This window comes from Watersipora subatra, chromosome 1, assembly GCF_963576615.1.
Source record: "Watersipora subatra chromosome 1, tzWatSuba1.1, whole genome shotgun sequence".
Lineage (NCBI taxonomy): Eukaryota > Metazoa > Bryozoa > Gymnolaemata > Cheilostomatida > Watersiporidae > Watersipora > Watersipora subatra.
In genome coordinates, this window is record NC_088708.1 from 36,127,257 (window position 1) to 36,151,535 (window position 24,279).

The 24,279-nt window shown below is 37.9% G+C and overlaps 2 protein-coding genes across 2 annotated transcripts; both read left to right on the plus strand.

Moving 5' to 3' along the window:
- The first annotated feature begins 1,830 nt into the window (after positions 1–1,830).
- On the plus strand, positions 1,831–22,933 carry LOC137385713 (sodium-independent sulfate anion transporter-like). Its single transcript, XM_068072246.1, has 17 exons — positions 1,831–1,882; positions 4,011–4,073; positions 8,322–8,500; positions 9,402–9,534; positions 9,729–9,831; positions 10,560–10,773; positions 11,080–11,165; positions 11,287–11,366; positions 12,146–12,291; positions 12,709–12,923; positions 13,271–13,455; positions 13,858–14,054; positions 16,362–16,420; positions 16,674–16,814; positions 17,158–17,388; positions 18,862–18,949; positions 22,364–22,933. Exons 3-17 carry the CDS (start codon positions 8,359–8,361, stop codon positions 22,474–22,476), a joined length of 2,133 nt encoding a protein of 710 aa, XP_067928347.1. The 5' UTR covers positions 1,831–1,882; positions 4,011–4,073; positions 8,322–8,358; the 3' UTR covers positions 22,477–22,933.
- On the plus strand, positions 4,147–4,836 carry LOC137387086 (ribulose-phosphate 3-epimerase-like). The gene has a single exon (XM_068073383.1). The coding sequence runs from the start codon at positions 4,147–4,149 to the stop codon at positions 4,834–4,836; it is 690 nt and encodes a 229-aa protein (XP_067929484.1).
- Positions 22,934–24,279: the final 1,346 nt, after the last annotated feature.

Sequence of the window (24,279 nt, forward strand, 5' to 3'; positions counted from 1 at the left end):
ACCCTTCTCTCACAGTGGTGATCAAATAGAGGTGGCGTTTGAATAGAGGTGGAGTTCAATTGGAGGTTTGACGGTAACCTTGGTAACCAATACTAACCATAGTTACCAAAGGTGGGTTTTCAGTGGTTTTTTATTCAGCGGATTTTTTAATTTTCGTCGTTTTAATTTTTGATTACCTGCTTTTGTCTTGGTGCTTTTTACCTCACTTTTACTATAACTTTTAGCTGTCCTTATTAAAAGTTTTTTTAAACTAGTTCAACAAAAAAGACCTAGCGATGCTGTTCAAAATTGAATTTCAGAGAAACATGTGGTCATATGGTGGGAAAATGCCGTAACAAAGGACCAAAAAAACCTTCTGTTCCAGATTATAAGGCAAAAAAACTAAGACAGGGATACTGTAACCCATGGGTCCAGAGTAGCTTCTTTCTAGCCAAATTCATGCATTGCCTAATCAGCAGCAGCTTTGGCATGCTGTAAATGAACAAGGCATTATTCGATTTTAGAGCTTAGTTTTGTGAATACTGATTCAAAATCTCATGCAAACTGATGCAGTCGATAAGTAGCTGCCAAAAGTTATTTTAAATCATATCTATTTAAAGATGAGAAGTTGAGATACCTCGGCTCAATGTGGTATTGCGAACAAAAGAGCTCTATTGTTATGCCCTAGAAATTGAACAATCTTTATCTGATGGTTGTGGAGCAATAATCAAGAATATTTTATTGTGGATTCGTAGGCAACACAGGGAAGAAACATTCTTGCAAGGATAGGACTTTTTTATTACAGAAATCTGGTTGAAACTTTGTGATTCCTGGAGACAATGTCAATAGTTAGTGGAGGAATAGGATGTTGATATGTGTACAGCTTTTTCTCTGTTTATCCCATTTCAGTTTTTCAGCTGCCGTCATGCTGCTGTTTTTATGATTACTTGTTTCAAGGCAGCTATTTTTTCTAGGCATATTTTACAAGACTAGCATTTAACATATTAGTTTGAACCAAAAAATTGTATTATTAAATTTGTGCTGCATCTAAAAGACTTATTTACATAGAAAATACACCCTAGTAAAATTAAGAGCAATGGATGAGTGATAATATTGACTGAATGCATGTATACACAACAATGCTTTGTGATATGACTACAGTATTCAATGATGGAGTAGTTAAATGAAGAAACATACTAGATCAGCAGTACAAATACAAAATATGGTATTCTGAACTAGTAATTACATGTTGGACAGCATATGTATATCAGTGCAACAATGCTATGACTCCTACTTAACTGCATCATAGCAGACTGCATCATAGTAGACATGGTGATTGGAAATTCTCCAAATGGTATATGGAAGCAACAACAATATAGTACTACATCAGACTAACTTTAAAAAATGGTGCCTGCTCTATTATCCACTTCTATTCTGTGTGATGGAGTTCCTTGATTGCGAACTAGCTCCACAATCTGATTTGAATGTTGACCTACTTAAGCAAAGCAAGCACCATGTGCTGCTCGCATACAGTGTGTAGAATCAAAGCTGATGAATTGACCTGCAAATATGCACTCGATCATAGTAAAGACTTACCCTGCCTGTTGGATGTCAGGCAAAACAATATTTCCTGGTTCGCCAATGCTTGTCACAACCGATTTAATGTTATATGAAATTGAGCCACCTCAAGCTTATTTGGGTGCCTAGTTGACATGTCACTCGGCTTTTTAAGTCTTGTAAAGTTATTCTCAAGTAACAAGTTCTGCCCAATACCTTCTGCTGGCCTCTTTCAAAGGTGACAAGCCTCAATGGGCACTCTACCAATTGTTCACTTTCTGATTTTTGTTTCAGGCAAACACTGGGGCAACATTCAGCGATTTTGTTCTGTTGAACTTCTCTGAAGGTAAGTTTTTAAATTCTTAAAAAAAGTATGTTAGTTTTAGCAGCTAATATACTTGTTAACAGCCATACATGTATCTCAGATATAGTATAGTCGCAGTCATCATGTATCTCGGATATAGTATAGTCACAGTCATACATATATCTCAGATATCGTATAGTCACAGTCATACATGTATCTTAGATATCATATAGTCACAGTCATACATGTATCTCAGATATCATATAGTCACATTCATACATGTACATCAGATATCGTAACGTACATATAGTCAAACTTACAACTACCTTTGCCTACAACTCTTTTGACAAACGCCATGAGATTTGTACAAATGTATCAACGTTTGAAGTACCAAGTTTCAACCTACAATATCGGAATTTTTTTGAAACTACTGTTTTTAAGAAAAAATAAAAAATTATAGCTGAAACACTGAAGTTTAATAAAATAGTTAAAAATAAATGCTAAAACTTAGCTTTAAGTATGTGTTTAGTAAGCTAAATTCATTTAAGTTAAATACCACGTTTATGTTATATGTTTGACTCGAAAGTAAGTACTCCCTACGGTACGTACCACACATAGTGCATTGCAATGTTACATTTTATTGCGGATCACAACCACTAAATACACTGAATACACTAAAGTTACTGAAGGTAACTATACATGTAGTTAACATATTATTTTGTTACTAATTTTTAATAGGTACATCGGAACCTCGGTTCTCGAACGCTTCGGTTCTCGACGAACTCGGTTTTCGACCAAAAAATTTTGGATTTGTTGGCCTCAGATCTCGACCATAAATTCGGTTCTCGACCAAACCGGAGCAAGCGCATTTGCATTAAACGTTCGGAACAGCTTCGGAAACAGCATGTTTATACGTTTAACGATGTTGTTATGAGCCACATTCGAAAAGTTCTCAAACAAAGGGAGAAGTTTCGCGTCTTAAATACTTTACAAAAAGAAGGAGCCATCTGGGAGGGCATAGCTTCTACCGAAGAGATTTTCTATGGACACAACTCCTCCAGTCGAGTCACCCTAAATTGTTTTGGAGGATTCTTCTTCCAAGATATGAAGTAAACGTGCCACTGCTGGTTCTATTTTCTGTTTCACACAATTTTATATGTAACTGATCTGTTGCATCTTTTTGCTGTTTCATTATTGATTTCTGCAATTTTTGGTATTGTATCTTAACTTTTGATGTTTTTAATGTTTTAAGAGCAAAGCATACAAAATGTTAACTTTGTGTTTTATTTTTTCATCATCATAGATAGAAAATCTTTTATTAAAGTTAAACACGATCTATACCTCCGCGTTTTTATTTATAGTATGCATTATACAGTACAGTTTATGGTGTAAAATGTTAAAAAATACTTTACCGAAGTTGTTAAATTGACTTGGAACGGATTAAAACATACATACATTAATTCTAATGGGAAAACTTGTTTCAGATCTCGAACAACTTGGTTTTCGAACAACCTTCTGGAACGGATTGTGTTAGAGAACTGAGGTTATACTGTATACGAAATTTGTATGATTGTTACCATTTTGATGATGTGTGTTTCATTAGATATTTACTATGGGTTTGTATACCCTTTTCTATGGAATTTTTGCCTTACGATGCCAACACTGGAACGAATTAAAATCGTATAGCGAGAATCGATTGTATAGGGTAAATAAGAGGAAGCTACGCTGCATATTCTTATCACTCAATGTATCACACAAGCTATGCATTGCTGACCTCCACTTTCACTAACATGAACTTTTTGTTCATGTTAGTGAAAGTGCAGGCTCAGACACCTTTTAGTAGCGTGATAATAAAAACCTTTTTACTTGTTGTTGCTTTATTAATTTACTTTGTACATATAACTCAAGTTTTTATATATATAACTTTTCAATTAATTTGATATAATTTGTCTTAATGTTATATCTGACTACTTGAAATGTTTATTATATTTTTTAAGCAAGTTAAAATTTATTCTGTTCATAACTATTTGCTACAATTCTATAATGATTTCAATGTATCAGAAGAGATTCTACTTCGTATGCGTAGGTGTAAATATATTTGTGTTTGTATACCTTTCTTAAATCAGTTTCATACATCCCTGGTCAGATAGGTATTACGCACTTTTTGTAGGCTAGGGCTGGGTGGTTGATTGTAAGGCAGTTGTCTCAGACAATCAGACTTGTCTGCATTGAGGTGAGTTGGAACACTCCTTTTTCCCTTCTTAGTTGTTATAGCGCGCAGGACCCACTTTCCTTCCTCTTTAGACATGAATACCTCGGAAACATTACAAGCCAAGATAGGTCCTTCCATACTCAACTCTGACCTATCAAGACTTGCTGATGAATGTGAGAAAATGATGAAGAGTGGAGCTGACTACCTCCACCTCGATGTCATGGATGGACATTTTGTGCCTAACCTCACCTTTGGTCATCCCGTTGTGGCTGCGCTAAAGCCCAAGTTCAAGGACGTATTCTTTGACATGCATATGATGGTGGCGAAACCGACTCGGTGGATCGAAGAGATGGCAGGTGCTGGGGCTGAGCAGTACACATTTCATATTGAAACCGTAGGAGATAGTGGAGCTGGAGATGTCATTCGTAAAATTAAAGAAGCGGGGATGAAAGCTGGCATAGCAGTCAAACCAAAGACTGATGTCAGTGTCATATTTCCTTATTTACAAGATGTGGATATGGTTCTCATTATGACTGTGGAACCTGGCTTTGGTGGACAAAGCTTTATGGCTGACATGCTGCCAAAGGTGAAGGCGGTGAGAGAGAAGTATTTACATTTAGATATTGAAGTTGATGGCGGAGTATCGCCAGCTAACATTGATGAGTGTGCGAGCGCCGGCGCCAACATGATTGTCTCTGGCAGCGCTGTTGTAAGAAGCGATGATCCTGCATCTGTTATTAGTAAACTGAAGGAGTCCGTGAATAGGTTTGTTAATGTTCAGTAGATGTTCAGGTGGTTTTTGTTAATAGCAGACCTATTTTTTACTTGTCTCTAAAAATCTTCAAAAAAAGTTTGTTTTTTAACTGCGAAATAAACTGTACACTCTTTGTTTTTGAATAGTTCATGCTCTCTGTAGAGACACGCGCAGTATCAAATACACATGTACACACACTATCTTTTGTCTGGTTGTTAGTGACGGGACATTGATCTCTTGATGTTTATCTTTTTATCACAAGTTTGCTGATAGGGTGAGGAAGAAGAGTCCATCTGCAGTTAGTAGTAGGCCTTTCAATTAGACCTGAGGTACTGGGTTGAAGGTAAGCTTGTGGCAAATAGTCCGCATTAAGGCTAGCTAGTTAATGTGCCTTTTTAACAACAAATTACACAAGTTGTTTGTTTGCATGAAATATTTAGGTGACCGTGCAGGTGTTTAATACAATTGGTCATCCATTCATTCTTTCGAATTTTGTGGCTGCCACCTTCACAGCTCAGTGTTAATACGCATCACACACAGTTTTATAAGTGTTTATCAAATAGTTATCCAGCAATAGGGCTGCGATATTGAGGAAATATCTTTGGAGTAGATGGGATGCTAGTATCAAACCAGAATACGTATCTTCCTAAACTTTTGATCAAGTTAAGCAGTTAGAGCTTGAATGGCATTGTGTTCATCAACTACTGTAGTTGCCAGCATTGCATCATGAGAACACTGTCTGCTGCAGGTATAATTAGAATAATCAGTTTAGTTTTTACTTGTGAAACTGCATTGTGGTATCCTTGATTCTTCCTGGTGGCTTTATGTAAGATTTGTGATATGGGTTTGCAATTCAGGACAGTGACTTGTGTGATCTATATTTCAATACCTAATAATTAATGGATGGCATGCAGGATAGGCTAAACTTAGCCGCCCATCATGCTTGAGCCATTTATGTATTTCTTACGCGCCTTTAATTGTAATCTGATGCAAATGCTCAGCTTGGTTTGTTGCCCTGAGATGACAATATGTTACACATGAGCGAACTGAGTTTGACGTGACTCAGATGAAAGTTTTTGAACAGATGTAGATAATTTATTAGTAGGGAAAATTTTATTGTAGAAAAGTGGTTTTTAAAATCCATATGATTACAGCATAAAAATTAAAGGAAGGATAGGGGATGCGGGCCAATTAAAGGAAGGATAGGGGGATGCGGGCCAATTAAAGGAAGGATAGGGGGATGCGGGCCAATTAAAGGAAGGATAGAGGGATGCGGGCCCATTAAAGGAAGGATAGGGAGATGCAGGCCAATTTGCCCAAGCAGAAGATCTTGAAATAAACTGTCCTTAGATATTTCTTCATTGATTTTTGATGGCTTGCCATAACCTAAAATTGTGCTCTTTGAATAAATACTTAACAACTTCATGCTAGAAATTAGAAATGCTCACTAAGTAAACCATCAGATGCATAGTGCAGTTGCATGTGGATGCCAGCCTGATACAGAATGTGGGTTTACAAATATTCCAATTGTGGTGTAAGCAAATAGCCTAAGTTTATTTTATTATATTTAATTAGCCATTTCATACTCATTAAAATAAAGCAATTTAGCTCTAGTTATACTATCAGTAATAAAAATAATAAACGGCTCATTTTGACTAAGTTTTTTCAAGTTCAATAAAATGCAAAGTTCTAGCCTAAGAGTTATGATATTAAGTCGGCCCATTAAATGTGACCTTTAAACGTGACCTTTAAGGGAGACTGTTATCCTTTTCACAACGATTGGATCACTGCTGTCTCCCTGCAATATATCTTGAGAAAATATGGAAAAAAACTATCCAACCTGTTCTTATCAAATACTCTGCCTGACCTTGCTAGCTCCTTGATTAACAGGTCGTTCTCATGTTTATAACATTGCTAGCTCCTTGATTAACAGGTCGCTCTCGTGTTTATAACATTGCTAGCTCCTTGATTAACAGGTCGTTCTCGTGTTTATAACATTGCTAGCTCCTTGATTAACAGGTCGCTCTCGTGTTTATAACATTGCTAGCTCCTTGATTAACAGGTCGTCCTCGTGTTTATAACATTGCTAGCTCCTTGATTAACAGGTCGCTCTCGTGTTTATAACATTGCTAGCTCCTTGATTAACAGGTCGCTCTCGTTTTTATAACATCCTTATTTTGGTTGATCATGTATAAAAATGGTTTGATGAGATATTTGTGAGTAGATGGCCGCCTGCTACTGTACTAGAACTCCATGAATAGGGTCAAATAATTAAAAGTAGGTGTCCCAAAAACAACTATGAGTGGTGGAAAGCTTTGCCCTGGCAACATGGTGTGTAGCTGGATCTCTTCTCACTAATCCTTATCAACTATCAGCGGATAGAGGCATTCCTTAAGCTTGCAATCACTCTGATTGACACCTACCACAGATTTAATAATCTCGGAACTCTGTGTGATGATGAACAATAGATCTTGCGCTCAATCCACAGCGACAGTAGTGAGGAAATCTTACAGCTAGGATTGCTGCAGCGAGTGAATACCATTGAAAGGCAGAGGATACCTCAATCAAATGCTCAGAGGAACTGCAGTTTATGTTCAATATTCGAATCACAACATCAGACGCCATTAATGTTATGACTGATACATGTACAAGCCCAAAATGCCTCAACATGTACATGTAATTACTAAGTGGCTAGCCATAAGATTGATGATAATATGGGAGCCTGTTTGTCTTTCTGGATTCCTGGATAATCCGCAATTATAGTTTTACATGATTCCTAACCATTGATACTCAAAATGCCTCAACATATGCGTTTGTATAGACATACATTCCACTTTGCATATAGGTGTTTTACCTGAAGAAATATTTGTGTTCTGTTATCCACCAGCTCATCTTGTATATATGAGCTGTATTTCTTGTGCTAAGCAACCTGAACAAATAGGAATTGCAAAAGCCAATGTTTACGGTTGTTAATAGTCGAGCATGTTTGTCACGCTTTCACACCTCTTCTTTGATGACTAATATTTATGCTTCTGATGGCACAACATTGTCCCAATCACCCGTAATACATATAGGCCAGTCTGTGTTGCTCTACCTGCCCCCTTTTAATAGAGATACACGCGTATCTAGCACTGTGTACAAATATCTCCTATATACTTTAGAGGTTTCCTCTACCTATTTCTAACATTTCTTCAGTTTTTTCTATACTGTCTGATATTTAGTTTGTTAAAAATGTATGTCAAGTTCCAAGTGACTGATCAACCTATAAGAATAGTAAGAATGAAATGCTAATTCTGTTGTAACACCATGTGACCATGTGCTGTGGGAAGCTTTCATATGCATAACAAAACTCTCAGTGGCTTATCTGTCCGTAATCTAGCAAATAATTAGGGATTTACGTAAATCTTAATTCTGGAATGCTTCGTTTCGACGAATTTGGTTTTGTGCCTGAAGTATAGGAATGATTGTGGGTCTTTCGTAGTATGCGCGTGTTTTATTGTTGGTACATTGCTCAGCCAATAGGAACGAGACATTGTGCGGAGCGAAGGAACAATGGCCCATATAAATGGAACAGAAGAGGAGCGTAGGAGATTATGCGACGACGGACCATCAACAAGCTACAAGGCCATCGAAGAGAGTAATAGCACAAAGGAAGAAGGTACATCTGCTATGACTTCCACTTGCGAGAGCATCGGTAGGTTTCATGAAGTTTAGGCTTAACCGAGCAATGTCTTAGTTTTATACATAAATTCCTGATAAGCTTTAAATATAACATGTCTGCTGCTATACACTATTCATGCCCAAAGTGCTTATTACATTTTTGAATGAATTAATTTGAGGTTGAAATGCTGGATCCTAAGATTTACTTATATGTTGTTTTACCAAAATATTTTAAAATCAGTTGCAAACAAATTTTTATCTTCTGCTCGTTTCATATTGTTTTTAATTCTCTCCATGTTCATGTGTTTTGTTAACATATGTAACTTCCTGTAACTTTCCGGAGCTGCTGCTCCTGCGCTATTTCGCTCGCTATAGCTTGTTGCTGACGTCATGTGATACTGCTCTGCGTGCTCAAGATTCATATTTGATCATTGGATTTACGCCTCTGTCCATTTACGTAAAACTTGCTTCTTGACGTAAACCAGACTAAATCAGTGAGAGGTTTCCATTCAACTGGTTTTTTGCTTTGAGCCAGTGTTTAGCTTTTGTTTGCTGTTTGTTCACCCTAGGACATGTAGCATACCTGTGGACATGTAGCATACCTGTGGACATGTAGCATACCTGTGGACATGTAGCATACCTGTGGCGTGGAATAAGAACGTTTGATCAAGTCTCCTCGTGCAACATTTTCGATATCTGGCAAGGGCAATTGCAGTAGTAACTGCGCAACGAGAATGTTGAGTTTTTATCAAGGAATTAAGGAGAAAAAGTAGCGACCTAGGTCTTAATGTTCACATTTTCTTTAGATGGAGTTGTCGGACTGCTAGTTTTTCTGTTTCTCAAAACTTCATCCTGCATGTTGGTGTGTTGCAATTTTTATTCCAATATGCAATCTTTCTCACTAACATTAAAAAAAAACTCAATAATCATTTTAGAAAAGTATTGGGAAAATGGAAAAGATGCTTTATGCAGTCCGTCAAACCCTCTGGCTCGCTACTGTCAGGATTTCTGGTCCATCAATAATGTGAAGAGAAAGTTTCCTTTTATCAAATGGGCACCCAAGTACAGGTGAGTGTTTAAGAGTGGAGACAGGAAGACATCTAGCTTTAGCTACTCTCTTCTTTACAGCAACAAGGCTGTCTAGTCTCCACTACCATCCAGGAAAGGGAGCCAAGGCTGTCTAGGTGGGAAGGTAACTTCGTACGTATAATTCCGATTTATCTCGCAGATGAAAGCAGTTAAATACGTTTTGTTTTCTTTAGACTAAAGAATTTCATAGGAGATCTTGTCGCTGGTTTGACGGTTGGTCTGACAGTAATACCACAGGGTATGGCCTATGCACAGATAGCCGAGCTGCCTCCTCAGGTACGCTCCAGCTTTCTTTCTCAACTCATTCACTTATTTTAACACACCGAGTATTTATGGAGTTATTTCCACTATATAACCGTGTTACTGATCCGAGTATTTATGGAGTTATTTCCACTATATAACTGTGTTAATGATCCGAGTATTTATGGAGTTATTTCAACTATATAACTGTGTTAATGATCTGACTAAAGAATGCTCAAGCAGACCCGCCAACTTCTTATCCTAATAAAACATTTATGTTTCATTCTGTTCGCTCGACCCGCTGCCTATAATTCAGTTTTGCAACATCCTGACCAAACAGTTGAACGTGCAGTAGCACACAACAGTTATTTCTGCTGAATAATGCCTATTGGCTACCATGCAATGCCTTTGAACCTTTGAACTATCAGTAACGTAATATGTTTGTTTTTATGTTGATGCATACAAATTTTTGTGGTCAGTAATATCGGTTCAGCTTAGCTAGGCACGCGCCGCAATTGATCACTTGGAAAGTTTTTGTTGAAAGAATTTGTACTGATTAGAGCTTGTCAGTGACAAATTCGTGAAAATCCATTTTGAGATAAGAATTGTGAAGATTTTGAAAGGCCTTTCCTTGTCCTTGAGAAATGGTGAGGTTGAGCTGACTTAGTTGGCTCAATCTTATCTCTTTTCTAGTAAATACTTGTTTCACACATTAATATGTAGTGGTGAGTGCCATATGCAACGCCTTATTCTTATCTTTTCAGTACGGGCTCTACTCGGCCTTTATGGGAGGCTTCATCTACTGCTTTCTCGGTACATCCAAGGATATAACAATGGGACCCACGGCTATCATGTCTCTTCTCGTCGCTGAGTTTGCATCCGAGCGTGCTCCATCTAAAGATACCCATGCCGCCTATGCCATCATACTCACGTTAATATGTGGCCTCGCGCAGATACTCATGGGCTTTCTCAACCTAGGTACAGTAGTACTTTTTGTGCCACTACTCACCTGTCTTCACAACTATTATGAAAGAGGTTGAGATCCGAGACACCTTCCATTCCGGAAGTGTCTCAATCGTTGGTCAGTGACTGCCAGCAGTATTTTATTCATTGCACTTTTGTTTGGGATAGAGTTAGAGTTGCTTAGTCCTAAGGCTAAGTTGTAGTATGCCACCAGAACTTAAAACTAGAGCTAGGTTGCGATTCCATCAAGACTAGACCTGTCACGATCATCCTGCCTTGTTACTCGTTTCAACTCATCACTTAGCATTCTCTCTTTTGCAGGCTTTGTGGTTCAGTTTATATCCTTTCCGGTCATTAGCGGATTCACCTGCTCAGCTGCCATCATTATAGGCTTCAGCCAGGTCAAGGTCAGCAGCTAGCAAGTCTATTGCTAATTGTCACCAAATATTTGTCATTTAGCGTTTTTGTCGCTGTCTTGTCAGCTCATCACTTATGAATCTTTTGTCAAACTTGCTTATCCTCTTGCAGAGCTGGCTAGGGCTTAAAAACATACCTCGTGCATTCGTACCGCAAGTGAGGCAGACGTTTATACAACTTCCTGAAACAAAGTAGGTATAACCGAGTTATGCAAATGTAGACAACTCTCTCAGTTTGTTACATACAGCTAACTATACACTCCCAGTCTGTTAACAGGAAGTAGACAACTCTCTCAGTTTGTTATATACAGCTTACTATACACTCCCAGTCTGTTAACAGGAAGTAGACAACTCACTCAGTTTGTTACATACAGCTTACTATACACTCCCAGTCTGTTAACAGGAAGTAGACAACTCTCTCAGTTTGTTACATACAGCTTACTATACACTCACAGTCTGTTAACAGGAAGTAGATAACTCTCTCAGTTTGTTACATACAGCTTACTATACACTCCCAGTCTGTTAACAGGAAGTAGACAACTCTCTCAGTTTTTGTTCCATACAGCTTACTATACACTCAGTCTGTTAACAGGAAGTAGACAACTCTCTTAGTTTGTTATATACAGCTTTCTATACTATTCCTGTTTGCTTGTGGCCAAACTTTTTTCAGTCGGAATTGAACTGAAAGCTTATTGTTAGAGTTCTGATTATGCTGAAAATAATCATAGACTAAATATTATAGAGATAACTGATTATCATTGCTTCATGTCACATTGCATTTCGCAGACTTCATTTCAAGATTATTATTCATACTGCTCTGTTGTGGTATAATTTAATAAGAATATTCAATAAACCTACTATACACTCTTGTAGAATATATGACTGTACACTCTCTATCTGCATACTTTTCCGCTTTGCATCTATGCATCAGGTGTTGTTGTCTACATTTAGTGGTTTTACTTTGATGGTAGTTTGTGGGACATGACCATGGGTATCATATGCATGATCTCCCTCGTCTGCATGAAAATTCTCAAAGAGCACGTTGACAAGAAACTCCAAACAGAAAGTAAAAAATGGAAGTCAGCCATGTACAAGACCGTATGGATTGTGTGCACAGGTAGATATAGTGGATTGTGTTCACTGGTAGATCTTGTGGATTGTGTGCACAGGTAGATATAGTGGATTGTGTGCACAGGTAGATATAGTGGATTGTGTGCACAGGTAGATATAGTGGATTGGGTGCACGGGTAGATATAGTGGATTGGGTGCACGGGTAGATATAGTGGATTGTTTGCACAGGTAGATATAGTGGATTGTGTGCACAGGTAGATATAGTGGATTGTTTGCACAGGTAGATATAGTGGATTGTTTGCACAGGTAGATATAGTGGATTGGGTACACAGGTAGATATAGACCACATATAGAGAATCAGTTTCTCACAAGCTGTCCTTTATTACAAAGTCTCTCACAAGCTCTCCATTATTACACCTAAGAATGCAGTAGTTGTCCTCTCACAAGCTCTCCTTTGTTACAGCTAGGAACGCCGTAGTTGTCCTCATCTGTGCAATCTTTGCTGCCATCATGGTAGACGTTTATGGGTATGACAACCTACCTGATGGGAGCTTTCTTACCCTGACTGACAAAGTGGATAGTGGTATCCCACTTCCTCAGGCTCCTCAGTTTTATATTGATGTCTCTAACAATTCTACTAATGTGACAATCGTAAAGTCGCCAGCTGATGTGTTTTCGGTAAGTTAGTTTGACTCTCCGCTGTCTCTCCGCTAACTACTCTCTCTTTGCTAAATACTCTCTCTTTGCAGTTGATTATTAATTTATGTTTAACGAGCAAACATGAGAGTACATGAAATGCATTGCGCTATTGAGGCCAGAATTAGTTGTGGGCGCTACAGCAACTCGTACATTTAAAGTTGCCGTTGGATTATACCTCCTTTTGCATCTAGTTCCATCATGTACAGAATATATTTTAATACATTAGAAGATTCATCTGGCGACTACTGACTACTTGTGAGGTTTGGTTTGTACTAGCTGCACTCGCAGTATGTCGCTGTTTTGTGAGCACTGCCATTGTTCTGCAGGACATTGGTGAGGGTTTTATCGTTGTTACGCTGATCGGCCTGCTAGAGAGCATCGCCATAGCCAAAGCTTTTGCTCGAAAGAATGAATACCAGATTGATCCTAACCAGGAACTCATCGCCATTGGTGCGAGCAACACCATCAGCAGCTTTTTCCACTCCTACCCAATCACAGGCAGCTTTTCTCGGTAACACGCATTTCACTTATTCGTATTTGCATATATGTGAAATTTCTGTAGAAGCACTCGGTTCAAGCCGATTTTTTGGAAGACCTCTCTTTCTCTTTGTCTGTCTCTGTCTGTCTTTCAGAGCATTGCAATGTTTAATTTGACATTAATAAAACATTTGTATAGCGATAGCTCTTAATGAAAGCCCAATATCAGCTCCTAATGAAGGCCCAGTATCAGCTCCTAATGAAAGCCCAGTATCAGCTCCTAATGAAGGCCCAGTATCAGCTCCTAATGAAGGCCCGGTATCAGCTCCGAATGAAGGCCCAGTATCAGCCCCTAATGAAAGCCCAGTATCAGCTCCGTGAGTGATTGTGTCTTAATGAGATGAATGTCTTAATCGGGTAACATTTGTGTTTATAGAACAGCGATAAATTCTCAAAGTGGTGTAACTACTCCAGCTGGCGGGATTTGGACTGGCCTTGTAGTCATCCTTGCTCTCGCTGTCCTCACTCCCTACTTTTCCTACATTCCTCAAACAGCGCTTGCTGCCGTCATCATCTGCGCCGTCCTTCCTATGTTTGAGTACGAGCTCATTCCTAGACTCTTCAAAGTAAAAAGTAAGTTATGTTGATGCCGCTTATCAGACCCATTCATTAAATGCAAAGAAAAATAAGACAATGGACATAGTGTCCATGAGCCTGTGCTATTGGCTGTCGATTCTCTATAGGATTTTCCATCACCTTTGTTGCAACTTGTACTTGAGCTCTGCACATGACACAAATGTAAATGAAGGAGACAGAAGGCAGAATAATAATTTAACTGGCAAAGAAATTTATTACTGCAGCTCTTTTTCTTGCTGGCAATATAGTTATCGTAAAACCCTTATTTGAACGCCACCTTTAACCCTTTCGCGGGCGAATTTTTGAAACTAAATCAGAATGGGCGAATTAATTTTCCAAAAAATTCAATTTTTTTTAAAAGGTTCATACACTTTTCTGTGTGTTATTATGTGCATATATCTATGTTTAAAGGTACATATGTATACATGTATATGTCCATAGGCATATATATATATATATATATTATAAACAAATAAAAATGTATAACATAAAATATATGCTTTTCATAATAATTGTCTATTTACGAATGATATTTTCGAAAGCATTCTCCTTTACAAAGGCCCACATCACAGTCTTTGCACCATGTACTTATTCGTGTAACAAAGAGCTCCCACAAAAATGTACTTCCTGGATTGACAGGCTCAAAAAACTTTTCAAAATACTCTACTGGTTGAGCATCTACTGGAGTAAATATTGGGCCTGTCACTGCTATAAACTGCTGAATTGTAGGAGATTTATCTCTGTTTATGTTGGTTATATTCTTCCAGGCACTGGCATCACTCCTACTCACATCCTCATCATTACTTCTACCAGCCTTTTCATCAGTGTCACTTCCAGATGTAAAGTCATTCCAATCACAATTCAAACCTGATTCACTGTCATCTCTTGCTGCTAAATCTAAAAAGTCACTGTCAGCTCTTAATCTCTTAGTAATTTCGGTACTAGTACTTGCTTTATTAGAATAATCTCGGGAGGTTCTTTTAGAAGTCGCCATGACGGTAAACTAAAGTCAAACTCTCAAAAAATTTGGTAAATAAAAGCTAAAACCGAAGCAAGAAAAATAAAAGTTGATAAATTCTTTAGAACAATTTTCTAATTTTTTTCGAAAGTTTATTTATTCCTCACTGCTAAAAACGATCGTTTTTTTCAACCTTAAGTCAATTTTTGAGGCTAGCCGAAACTACTATATCGTAGCTTGCTATTGGTAAAAAAAGTAAACAAAAAACGGCATTTAGCTAACCAGAAACTGCAATAATAAAATACGTTACCGAAACGACAAAAATGTCGCACTGCCCATTAGCAGCCGTATCGCAAAGCGACAAAAGCGTCACTCTGCCCGCGAAAGGGTTAATTGAACGCCACCTTTAATTGAACCCCACCTCTATTCGGCTGCCACTTTGACATTCTTTGATATTTAACCCTTTCACTACCGCATTAACTTTGCTGTTGTGACCAAATTAATTCAAACGGATATCTCGAGAATAAATGCAGTTATTGTTTTACTGTAAAATGCATCTTATTCAGAACAAAATTCACTACAAGATAAGTATAAAATTGTTTAGTGAATCCCACTCTCGCAGAATTTTTGATGCTCCTTTTGTGTTGAAAGAACGTGGTGAGTTTATTATTGCCATGACGATGGCGATTTGGTTTTCCCGTTTTGAAAAATGATTAGAAATGGAATTGCTTATCAAAAAGATTTTCGATTGGTTGCATGTGATTGGCAACAAGGTTTTCTTGTTGGAGACAAAATTTGGCTGGTCTAGCTAATGTGTAAGCTTCATAATGAAAAGAAAAGTGAAACCCTATTAATAAGCTGATACGTCGGCTTACGGTCTGTACTTCTATTACCACGAAAGCTGATACATCAGCTTACGGTAGTGAAAGAGTTAAAAACCCATAATAGAAAGTGATCAGTAGAGAAGTGTCCACAAAATGGTGACAATGACTCTGTTACACAAATAACAATTAATTCTTTCGTTGTTTCTGTTCGTATCGAGGTCCATTTTCCAACTCAGAGCTTGTTGGTTTTCTTTTTAAAACTTTGAATGCAACACTATCGAAATAATTAATAACTATATCTGACTAATAGTATTTCACTGGTTAAAGCGGTCTTGATACTTCAACGTATGTGAAAAACGGTTTACATTTACGATGGTATTTCTTTAATGAATCTGCAGGTGAGGCATCAAAACGATAGACTATCCCTGATGTTGATAGAGTATTTCTAGATTACTAAGTATACTGCTCGTAGTTTATTCTTTAAATGAAAAAACTTGACACGATTTGCATTGTTTCTTGTAGAGCTTGACCTCTTGCCACTGACACTCACTTTTTTTCTCTGCATCTTCATCAATATCGAGGTAGGTGTTCTCTAGTCGATTTTGCGATGCTGGGCAATCATCTCAATCAATAAGCTCTGCCATGTCATATGCTGATGCGTTGGTTACGTACGCTGAGGAGACGCTTTAAATGGTATCATTGAGCATTCAACTTGGTCTGACTGCTTGAATACAATAACTTTGAAAAAAGCGTTTTTAGGAGAGCATTGGAAATTTTTAGTTTTGAACATACAAATTTGTAATTTATATGAAACATCGTTTGTATCTGCTGCAGGTTGGAATTCTATCTGGAGTCGGGCTTACCCTTCTGATTCTTATCTACCCGATGTCTCGACCTGAGCTTACGATAAAATATGAGAAGTCTGTGGATGTGGAGACAGGAAATAGAGCTCCAAATGTTGGTGATACAATTAGTGTAAGCTGATAATTCCACTTGACTAGGTATTTGTCCATGTCTAATGTAAGTCATGTTTAATTAGACAATAGCAGTGAAATCCACGCAAAGATGTATTGCAAATAAGTATATTTAGGGTAGTTTGAGATGGCATAATATCCTACCAGTTTTGACACAACCGATTGAACGTATTGCTTCTTGAAGGACATATTTGGGTCTGTACAAGCATTTATCATGGAGACCTGTCTTGTCTGCCATTGATACAAAGTCTTTTTCGCAAGACACCTTCACTTGTTGAATATTCAAATTGTTTCTTGTACAAGTGCCTCGTGCTGTCTCACAATATAGCTTGTCTTTCATTTAGGCGACCCGAGAAGCTGTCATAATTGAACCAAACCAGGGACTAAAATTTCCTGGTATAGAATATATCAAAGACAAAGTTATGAAGTACGGAGCATATAAAAAACCAGCCACAGCTGTGATACTGGATGCTAGTCACTTTGCTGGCTGCGACTATACTATGGTTCAAGGAGTCACACAAGTCTGTGAATATTTCTATAAGCACAAGCTACAGTTTGTCATCGCATGTGCATCCGTAAGTCCGGTTTTAGCGCGCATCTAGTCCTAGTGCATGTCTAGTCCTAGTGCATATCTAGTCCTAGTGCATGTCTAGTCCTAGTGCATATCTAGTCCTAGTGCATGTCTAGTCCTAGTGCATGTCTAGTCCTAGTGCATATCTAGTCCTAGAGCATATCTAGTCCTAGTGCATATCTAGTCCTAGTGCATATCTAGTCCTAGTGCATATCTAGTCCTAGTGCATATCTAGTCCTAGTGCATATCTAGTCCTAGTGCATATCTAGTCCTAGTGCATATCTAGTCCTAGTGCTTATCTAGTCCTAGTGCATGTCTAGTCCTAGTGCATGTCTAGTCCTAGTGCATATCTAGTCCTAGTGCATATCTAGTCCTAGTGCATATCTAGTCCTAGTGCATATCTAGTCCTAGTGCATATCTAGTCCTAGTGCTTATCTAGTCCTAGTGCATATCTAGTCCTAGTGCATATCTAGTCCTAGTGCATATCTAGTCCTAGTGCATATCTAGTCCTAGTGCATATCTAGTCCTAGTGCATATCTAGTCCTAGCACATGTCTAGTCCTAGTGCATATCTAGTCCTAGTGCTTATCTAGTCCTAGTGCATATTTAGTCCTAGTGCATATCTAGTCCTAGTGCATATCTAGTCCTAGTGCTTATCTAGTCCTAGTGCATATCTAGTCCTAGTGCATATCTAGTCCTAGTGCATATCTAGTCCTAGTGCTTATCTAGTCCTAGTGCATATCTAGTCCTAGTGCATATCTAGTCCTAGTGCATATCTAGTCCTAGTGCTTATCTAGTCCTAGTGCATATCTAGTCCTAGTGCATATCTAGTCCTAGTGCATATCTAGTCCTAGTGCATATCTAGTCCTAGTGCTTATCTAGTCCTAGTGCATATCTAGTCCTAGTGCATGTCTAGTCCTAGTGCATATCTAGTCCTAGTGCATATCTAGTCCTAGTGCATATCTAGTCCTAGCACATGTCTAGTCCTAGTGCTTATCTAGTCCTAGTGCATATCTAGTCCTAGTGCATATCTAGTCCTAGTGCATATCTAGTCCTAGTGCATATCTAGTCCTAGTGCTTATCTAGTCCTAGTGCATATCTAGTCCTAGTGCATATCTAGTCCTAGTGCATGTCTAATCCTAGTGCTTATCTAGTCCTAGTGCATGTCTAGTCCTAGTGCATATCTAGTCCTAGTGCATATCTAGTATCAGAACTCTAGCAGACGTATAAAAGAACTAATTAATCTCCACGCGTTAAGATTAAATAATTGAGAGGCCTAATGAAGGTGCTCAAGTGACTTAGCTGTACTATAGATTCCTTTGAATTTGCTATTAAGCTGTCAAATATCTGGGATTGATGAATATTTAACCAATCCCATCAGTCCGTTTCATCTCTTCATAATCCCCTCGTAATCATCTCGTGCCCATTTGTCCTTTATAATTACTCCTCCGAAATAATCTCAGTCTACATATTTGTAGACTGAGATCACGACTGTGCTTCACAATGCAGACATCAAAGGTCTCCAGCTTGCTGCCAGTATTGAAGAAGCTCTTCGAATGTCATTTGGTAAGTTGAAACACCAACCCACAAGGTTAGACATTGTTGAATGTTATGGCATCAAGTTTTACTTTCACATGCTAAAAACTAGCGGCAAGGCTCAACAATAGGCACGATAGAAGGCAACTGGAACCATTTGCGCTGCTGCTCGTGTCTTTACAATTTAGCATATGTCAAGTTACGTACAAGTAAGTGAGCGTATGTCAAGTTACGTACAAGTAAGTGAGCATTCAGTCATACCTCGACATACGAGCCTAATGCGTTATAGGACTGATCTCGTATGTCAATTTACTCGCATCTCAAGGCACTATTTCCTATATAAAATAACTAAATACAAATTAATCTGATACCATATTATTTAAAACCCGCCTAAAGAGGATATTAAAGTGTTTAGTTATACTCCAGTACCTACAATAATAAAGTAACAAATACCTATTTAGTTGTTATACTTGAGTACCTACAAGAATAAAGTAACAAATACCTATTTAGTTGTTATACTTGAGTACCTACAAGAATAAAGTAACAAATACCTATTTAGTTGTTATACTTGAGTACCTACAAGAATAAAGTAACAAATACCTATTTAGTTGTTATACTTGAGTACCTACAAGAATAAAGTAACAAATACCCATTTAGTTGTTATACTTGAGTACCTACAATAATAAAGTAACAAATACCCATTTAGTTGTTATACTCCAGTACCTACAAGAATAAAGTAACAAATACCCATTTAGTTGTTATACTTGAGTACCTACAATAACAAAGTAACAAATACCCATTTAGTTGTTATACTTGAGTACCTACAATAACAAAGTAACAAATACCCATTTAGTTGTTATTATCTGCAATAAAATGTAACACCACTATGTACACTACCCAATGGAGTTTTTACCTTTGAGACAGACTTTGCGGATAACGGCCGTCTGAGAGAGACTTGGGAGCGACGCGTTTGGTAACTAAATTTTTATGATCCTACATAATAGAAACTTTGAATTTAACTTGAATAAATTGAGCTTGCTGAACACATACTTAAGGCTAAGTTTTAATCTTTTACTAGACTTACTCTAATTCTGTCATCATGTTTTTTAGTATCTGTTTCCAGTTGTGTGCTTTTACCTCGCGTCACTATAAATGTTAGCCAACCTTTTTCAAACTGATTCAAACTGATTCGAGTCTCATACTTGGCTATTTAGTGTAGTGGCTATCGAGTCTCATACTTGGCTATTTAGTGTAGTGGCTATCGAGTCTCGTACTTGGCTATTTAGTGTAGTGGCTATCGAGTCTCATACTTGGCTATTTAGTGTAGTGGCTATCGAGTCTCATACTTGGCTATTTAGTGTAGTGGCTATCGAGTCTCATACTTGGCTATTTAGTGTAGTGGCTATCGAGTCTCATACTTGGCTATTTAGTGTAGTGGCTATCGAGTCTCATACTTGGCTATTTAGTGTAGTGGCTATCGAGTCTCATACTTGGCTATTTAGTGTAGTGGCTATCGAGTCTCATACTTGGCTATTTAGTGTAGTGACTATCGAGTCTCATACTTGGCTATTTAGTGTAGTGGCTATCGAGTCTCATACTTGGCTATTTAGTGTAGTGGCTATCGAGTCTCATACTTGGCTATTTAGTGTAGTGACTATCGAGTCTCATACTTGGCTATTTACAAGCAGGTTCTCAATGGAGTGGCCATTGAGAACCTGCTTGTATACTCATATCTCAAGGAAGAAACTTGCTAGAAAGTCGGCTCATATCTCGATTTTTTCGCATGTTGAGGCAATTGTATGTAGGGGTATGACTATATTTCAAGCTAGCTACGAGTGTGCGTATGCCAAGTCACAAGTAATTGAGCTGAATAAGCAGCTGTGGATACCAGACTGACGATGGGAGTCGTACATGGCTACGCTGTCAATTTTATCTAACTGCCTGTACACTTTTAAATTGAAGACGTTTGTTCTAGAAAAGGCAAAAAGTTGTGAGTGGCAAGCGACTAATATTTTTTGCATTTATGCTTATATCTGTAATAAATCACTTGACACATTTCAATTTTTCAACACCTGTTGTCACCTGTCATGGTTTGATCTGTTGTCATGGTATGATCATATCTGATTTATGCCTGCTTGAAGCAGTTCTTTTTATTACAAAACTGATTGATTACCAACTCATTGTGTTGCCAAGAGGTCGCAGGCATGTGATGGCATCTTGTTTACTCTGGTGTGTGACTGTAAGGGCGGTGTATGTGAACTCAGGAGGTGACTGTGAGGGTGGTGTATGTGAACTCAGGGGGTGACTGTAAGGGTGGTGTATGTGAACTCAGGTGGTGACTGTAAGGGTGGTGTATGTGAACTCAGGGGGTGACTGTAAGGGTGGTTTATGTGAACTCAGGAGGTGATTGTAAGGGTGGTGTATGTGAACTCAGGGGGTGACTGTAAGGGTGATGTATGTGAACTCAGGGGGTGACTGTGAGGGTGGTTTATGTGAACTCAAGGGGTGACTGTAAGGGTGGTGCATGTGAACTCAGGGGATGACTGTAAGGTAGGTGTATGCGAACTCAGGTGGTGACTGTAAGGGTGGTGTATGTGAACTCAGGGGGTGACTGTAAGGGTGATGTATGTGAACTCAGGGGGTGACTGTAAGGGTGGTGTATGTGAACTCAGGGGGTGATTGTAAGGGTGGTGTATGTGAACTCAGGGGGTGACTGTAAGGGTGATGTATGTGAACTCAGGGGGTGACTGTGAGGGTGGTTTATGTGAACTCAGGGGGTGACTGTAAGGGTGGTGTATGTGAACTCATAGGATGACTGTAAGGTAGGTGTATGCGAACTCAGGTGGTGACTGTGCGGGTGGTTTATGTGAACTCAGGGGGTGACTGTAAGGGTGATGTATGTGAACTCAGGGGGTGACTGTAAAGGTGGTGGAATAGACTGTTATCTAGTTGTAGGTTCTAAAGCTATTAGAATGTTATCTAGTTGTAGGTTCTAAAGCTATTAGACTGTTATCTAGTTGTAGGTTCTAAAGCTATTAGAGTGTTATCTAGTTGTAGGTTCTAAAGCTATTAGACTGCTATCTAGTTGTAGGTTTTAAAGCTATTAGACTGCTATCTAGTTGTAGGTTCTAAAGCTATTAGACTGCTATCCAACTGTGTGGCAGGATGTTAGTTTCAATTTAGAAATGACCAACTGGTTAAAGATATGCTAGCGTAGAGTCTTTGGAGATAAGAACTCTAGCTTCCTATAATTATGGCTAGTCAATGCAAGTTTGTTTAGTAGCCCTTTTAAGTTTTTTAAGCTATCACAATTTTTCTTATACATTTGTTTTTTATTTCATTTTATTTCAAAATGACATACATTATGCATGCTTTTTACTGTAGGCCTTCAGCTGTTCAGCTATTGAAACATCAATTTTTGTTAAACATAGTTAACATTTTTAGCGAATGGAGAAGACCTCAGTGCATCTGGTTCTTCAAACAATGGAAAGATTAATGATGCCTACGTAACTGAGGTCGGCACTGATGCTTCTCCTACAAAGGATGAGTCACTCTAATGCTTTTGAAAAATCTAACATTTTTGTCACTGTATGCATAATCAATAAGTTAACATTGTAGACAATTGGTGCTACTACAAGTATTGCTGGTTTATTTGTCACTGCGTATGGCCAATGTTGTATATTGCATTATTAACCCCTTTTTTATGACTGACAAACCACCATTTTCATTTTTGTAACACAAATGTAGCAGATGCAATCGAAGATCTCTAAAGGCATAGATTTTTAATAAGACATTTCTTTTCCATTCGTGCTTGATTGTTATATAAATTGGAGCTCGATGTAGTATACTTTCTTATCACTATCGATGTACATAATGGTGATCTCAATCACTCATTTAAAGTATTATAACTCAAGTGACATATTTTGCTAGTGGATTGCATAATGTTATCATGTTGCTCATTTCCATCTACTTTTTATATCTAGTTTAATGAATAAAGCTTTGTTCTTAGCCAAAGCTCTTACAACCTACAACTTACGACCTACCCCCAGCACTACATTTCAAATTTCAGCAAATATTCTATGCACTTGAAGACTCAGTTGTTTGCATAGACCTATTCACTATACTTGTAGTTAATAGTATAATTAACAGTATAGCTAATAGGTCTATGGTTGTTTGTCATAATTTTCAAAAACTGCAGCTGCAGAATCAAATTGTTTGCTGTGGTTGAACCTTGGGTAACTAATACTATGATGTATTAAGATTAGAAACAGCTTGCAAAATTCACTCGTTTGAACATAAATCTTTTTTCATGCAGATTTATTTTTACTATGAAATGACGGCGTAAGTTCTTTCATTCGTGAAACATTGCTGCGGGTGATTGTCTTGCTTAATCTGTGTTATTGCAAAAACAGATTGGAGTTATGTGCTCATAGTTACACCAGCTTCAGTTTTGAGCTTCGGCGGCCAGCTACATGTAGCTGTTGTTACAGTGGTAAGTGGAAACTAGTATTGCGTTTCTATAGTAAATTTATACATTCTAAAATGCCGAATGACTAAGTCCATGATACAAAATTCATCTTTCATATCGTACTTAGCTATTAGTCTGATATTATAGTAAATGTGTCAAGAATGATGGCACATGCACATGGTACAAGAACTTTAAAAAGTCATTTTCAAAATTGAGATTTAAATTTTTTAGATGTTTTTAACCTGTGTTCAGGTATTAGTGACTTACTAAAAGCATTCTATGACACACTTCATTGCCACTAAACTGTTACCTATTTAGATGTGTACAAAAACGGCTAATAGCTGAATGTCGTTATGCGTATTAACAAATTACTTTAATATATACATGTATTAGGAAAATATGACACTCTGTTACAAGTAGCCTTTGAAGAACAATTTCGGTCTATGATTAAAATAAAGAGTTATCTGCTCACTAAAAATATTTCCATCTTATCGACATATATCACGTGGTGAGCGAGTAACTCCCACTGAATTATAGGTAATACCCTTAAAATAGCCAAGGTCATTTATCCACGTAACAATTTGAGCGCCATCTTGGTCTATGCTACATGGTCACGATCCCTTTTATAGTAACCTAGCAACGTTGCACAACATTTAATCTCAATGAGCTTATGGGTGCTTTTATCCATCCCCAATCTTAATCAACCTATACCTATATCAAAGTCAAAATAAAGATCTACAGATTTATTCAAGCTGTATATCAAAGTCAAGCTAGCTACAGATTCTAGGTTATAAGTTTTTGTTGTAGATGGCTATTAACATGGTTTCAACAATAGGCAGACAACTCTATATGGGCTCTATATAATTTGCATTTCTTATCAACCGATGTTTCC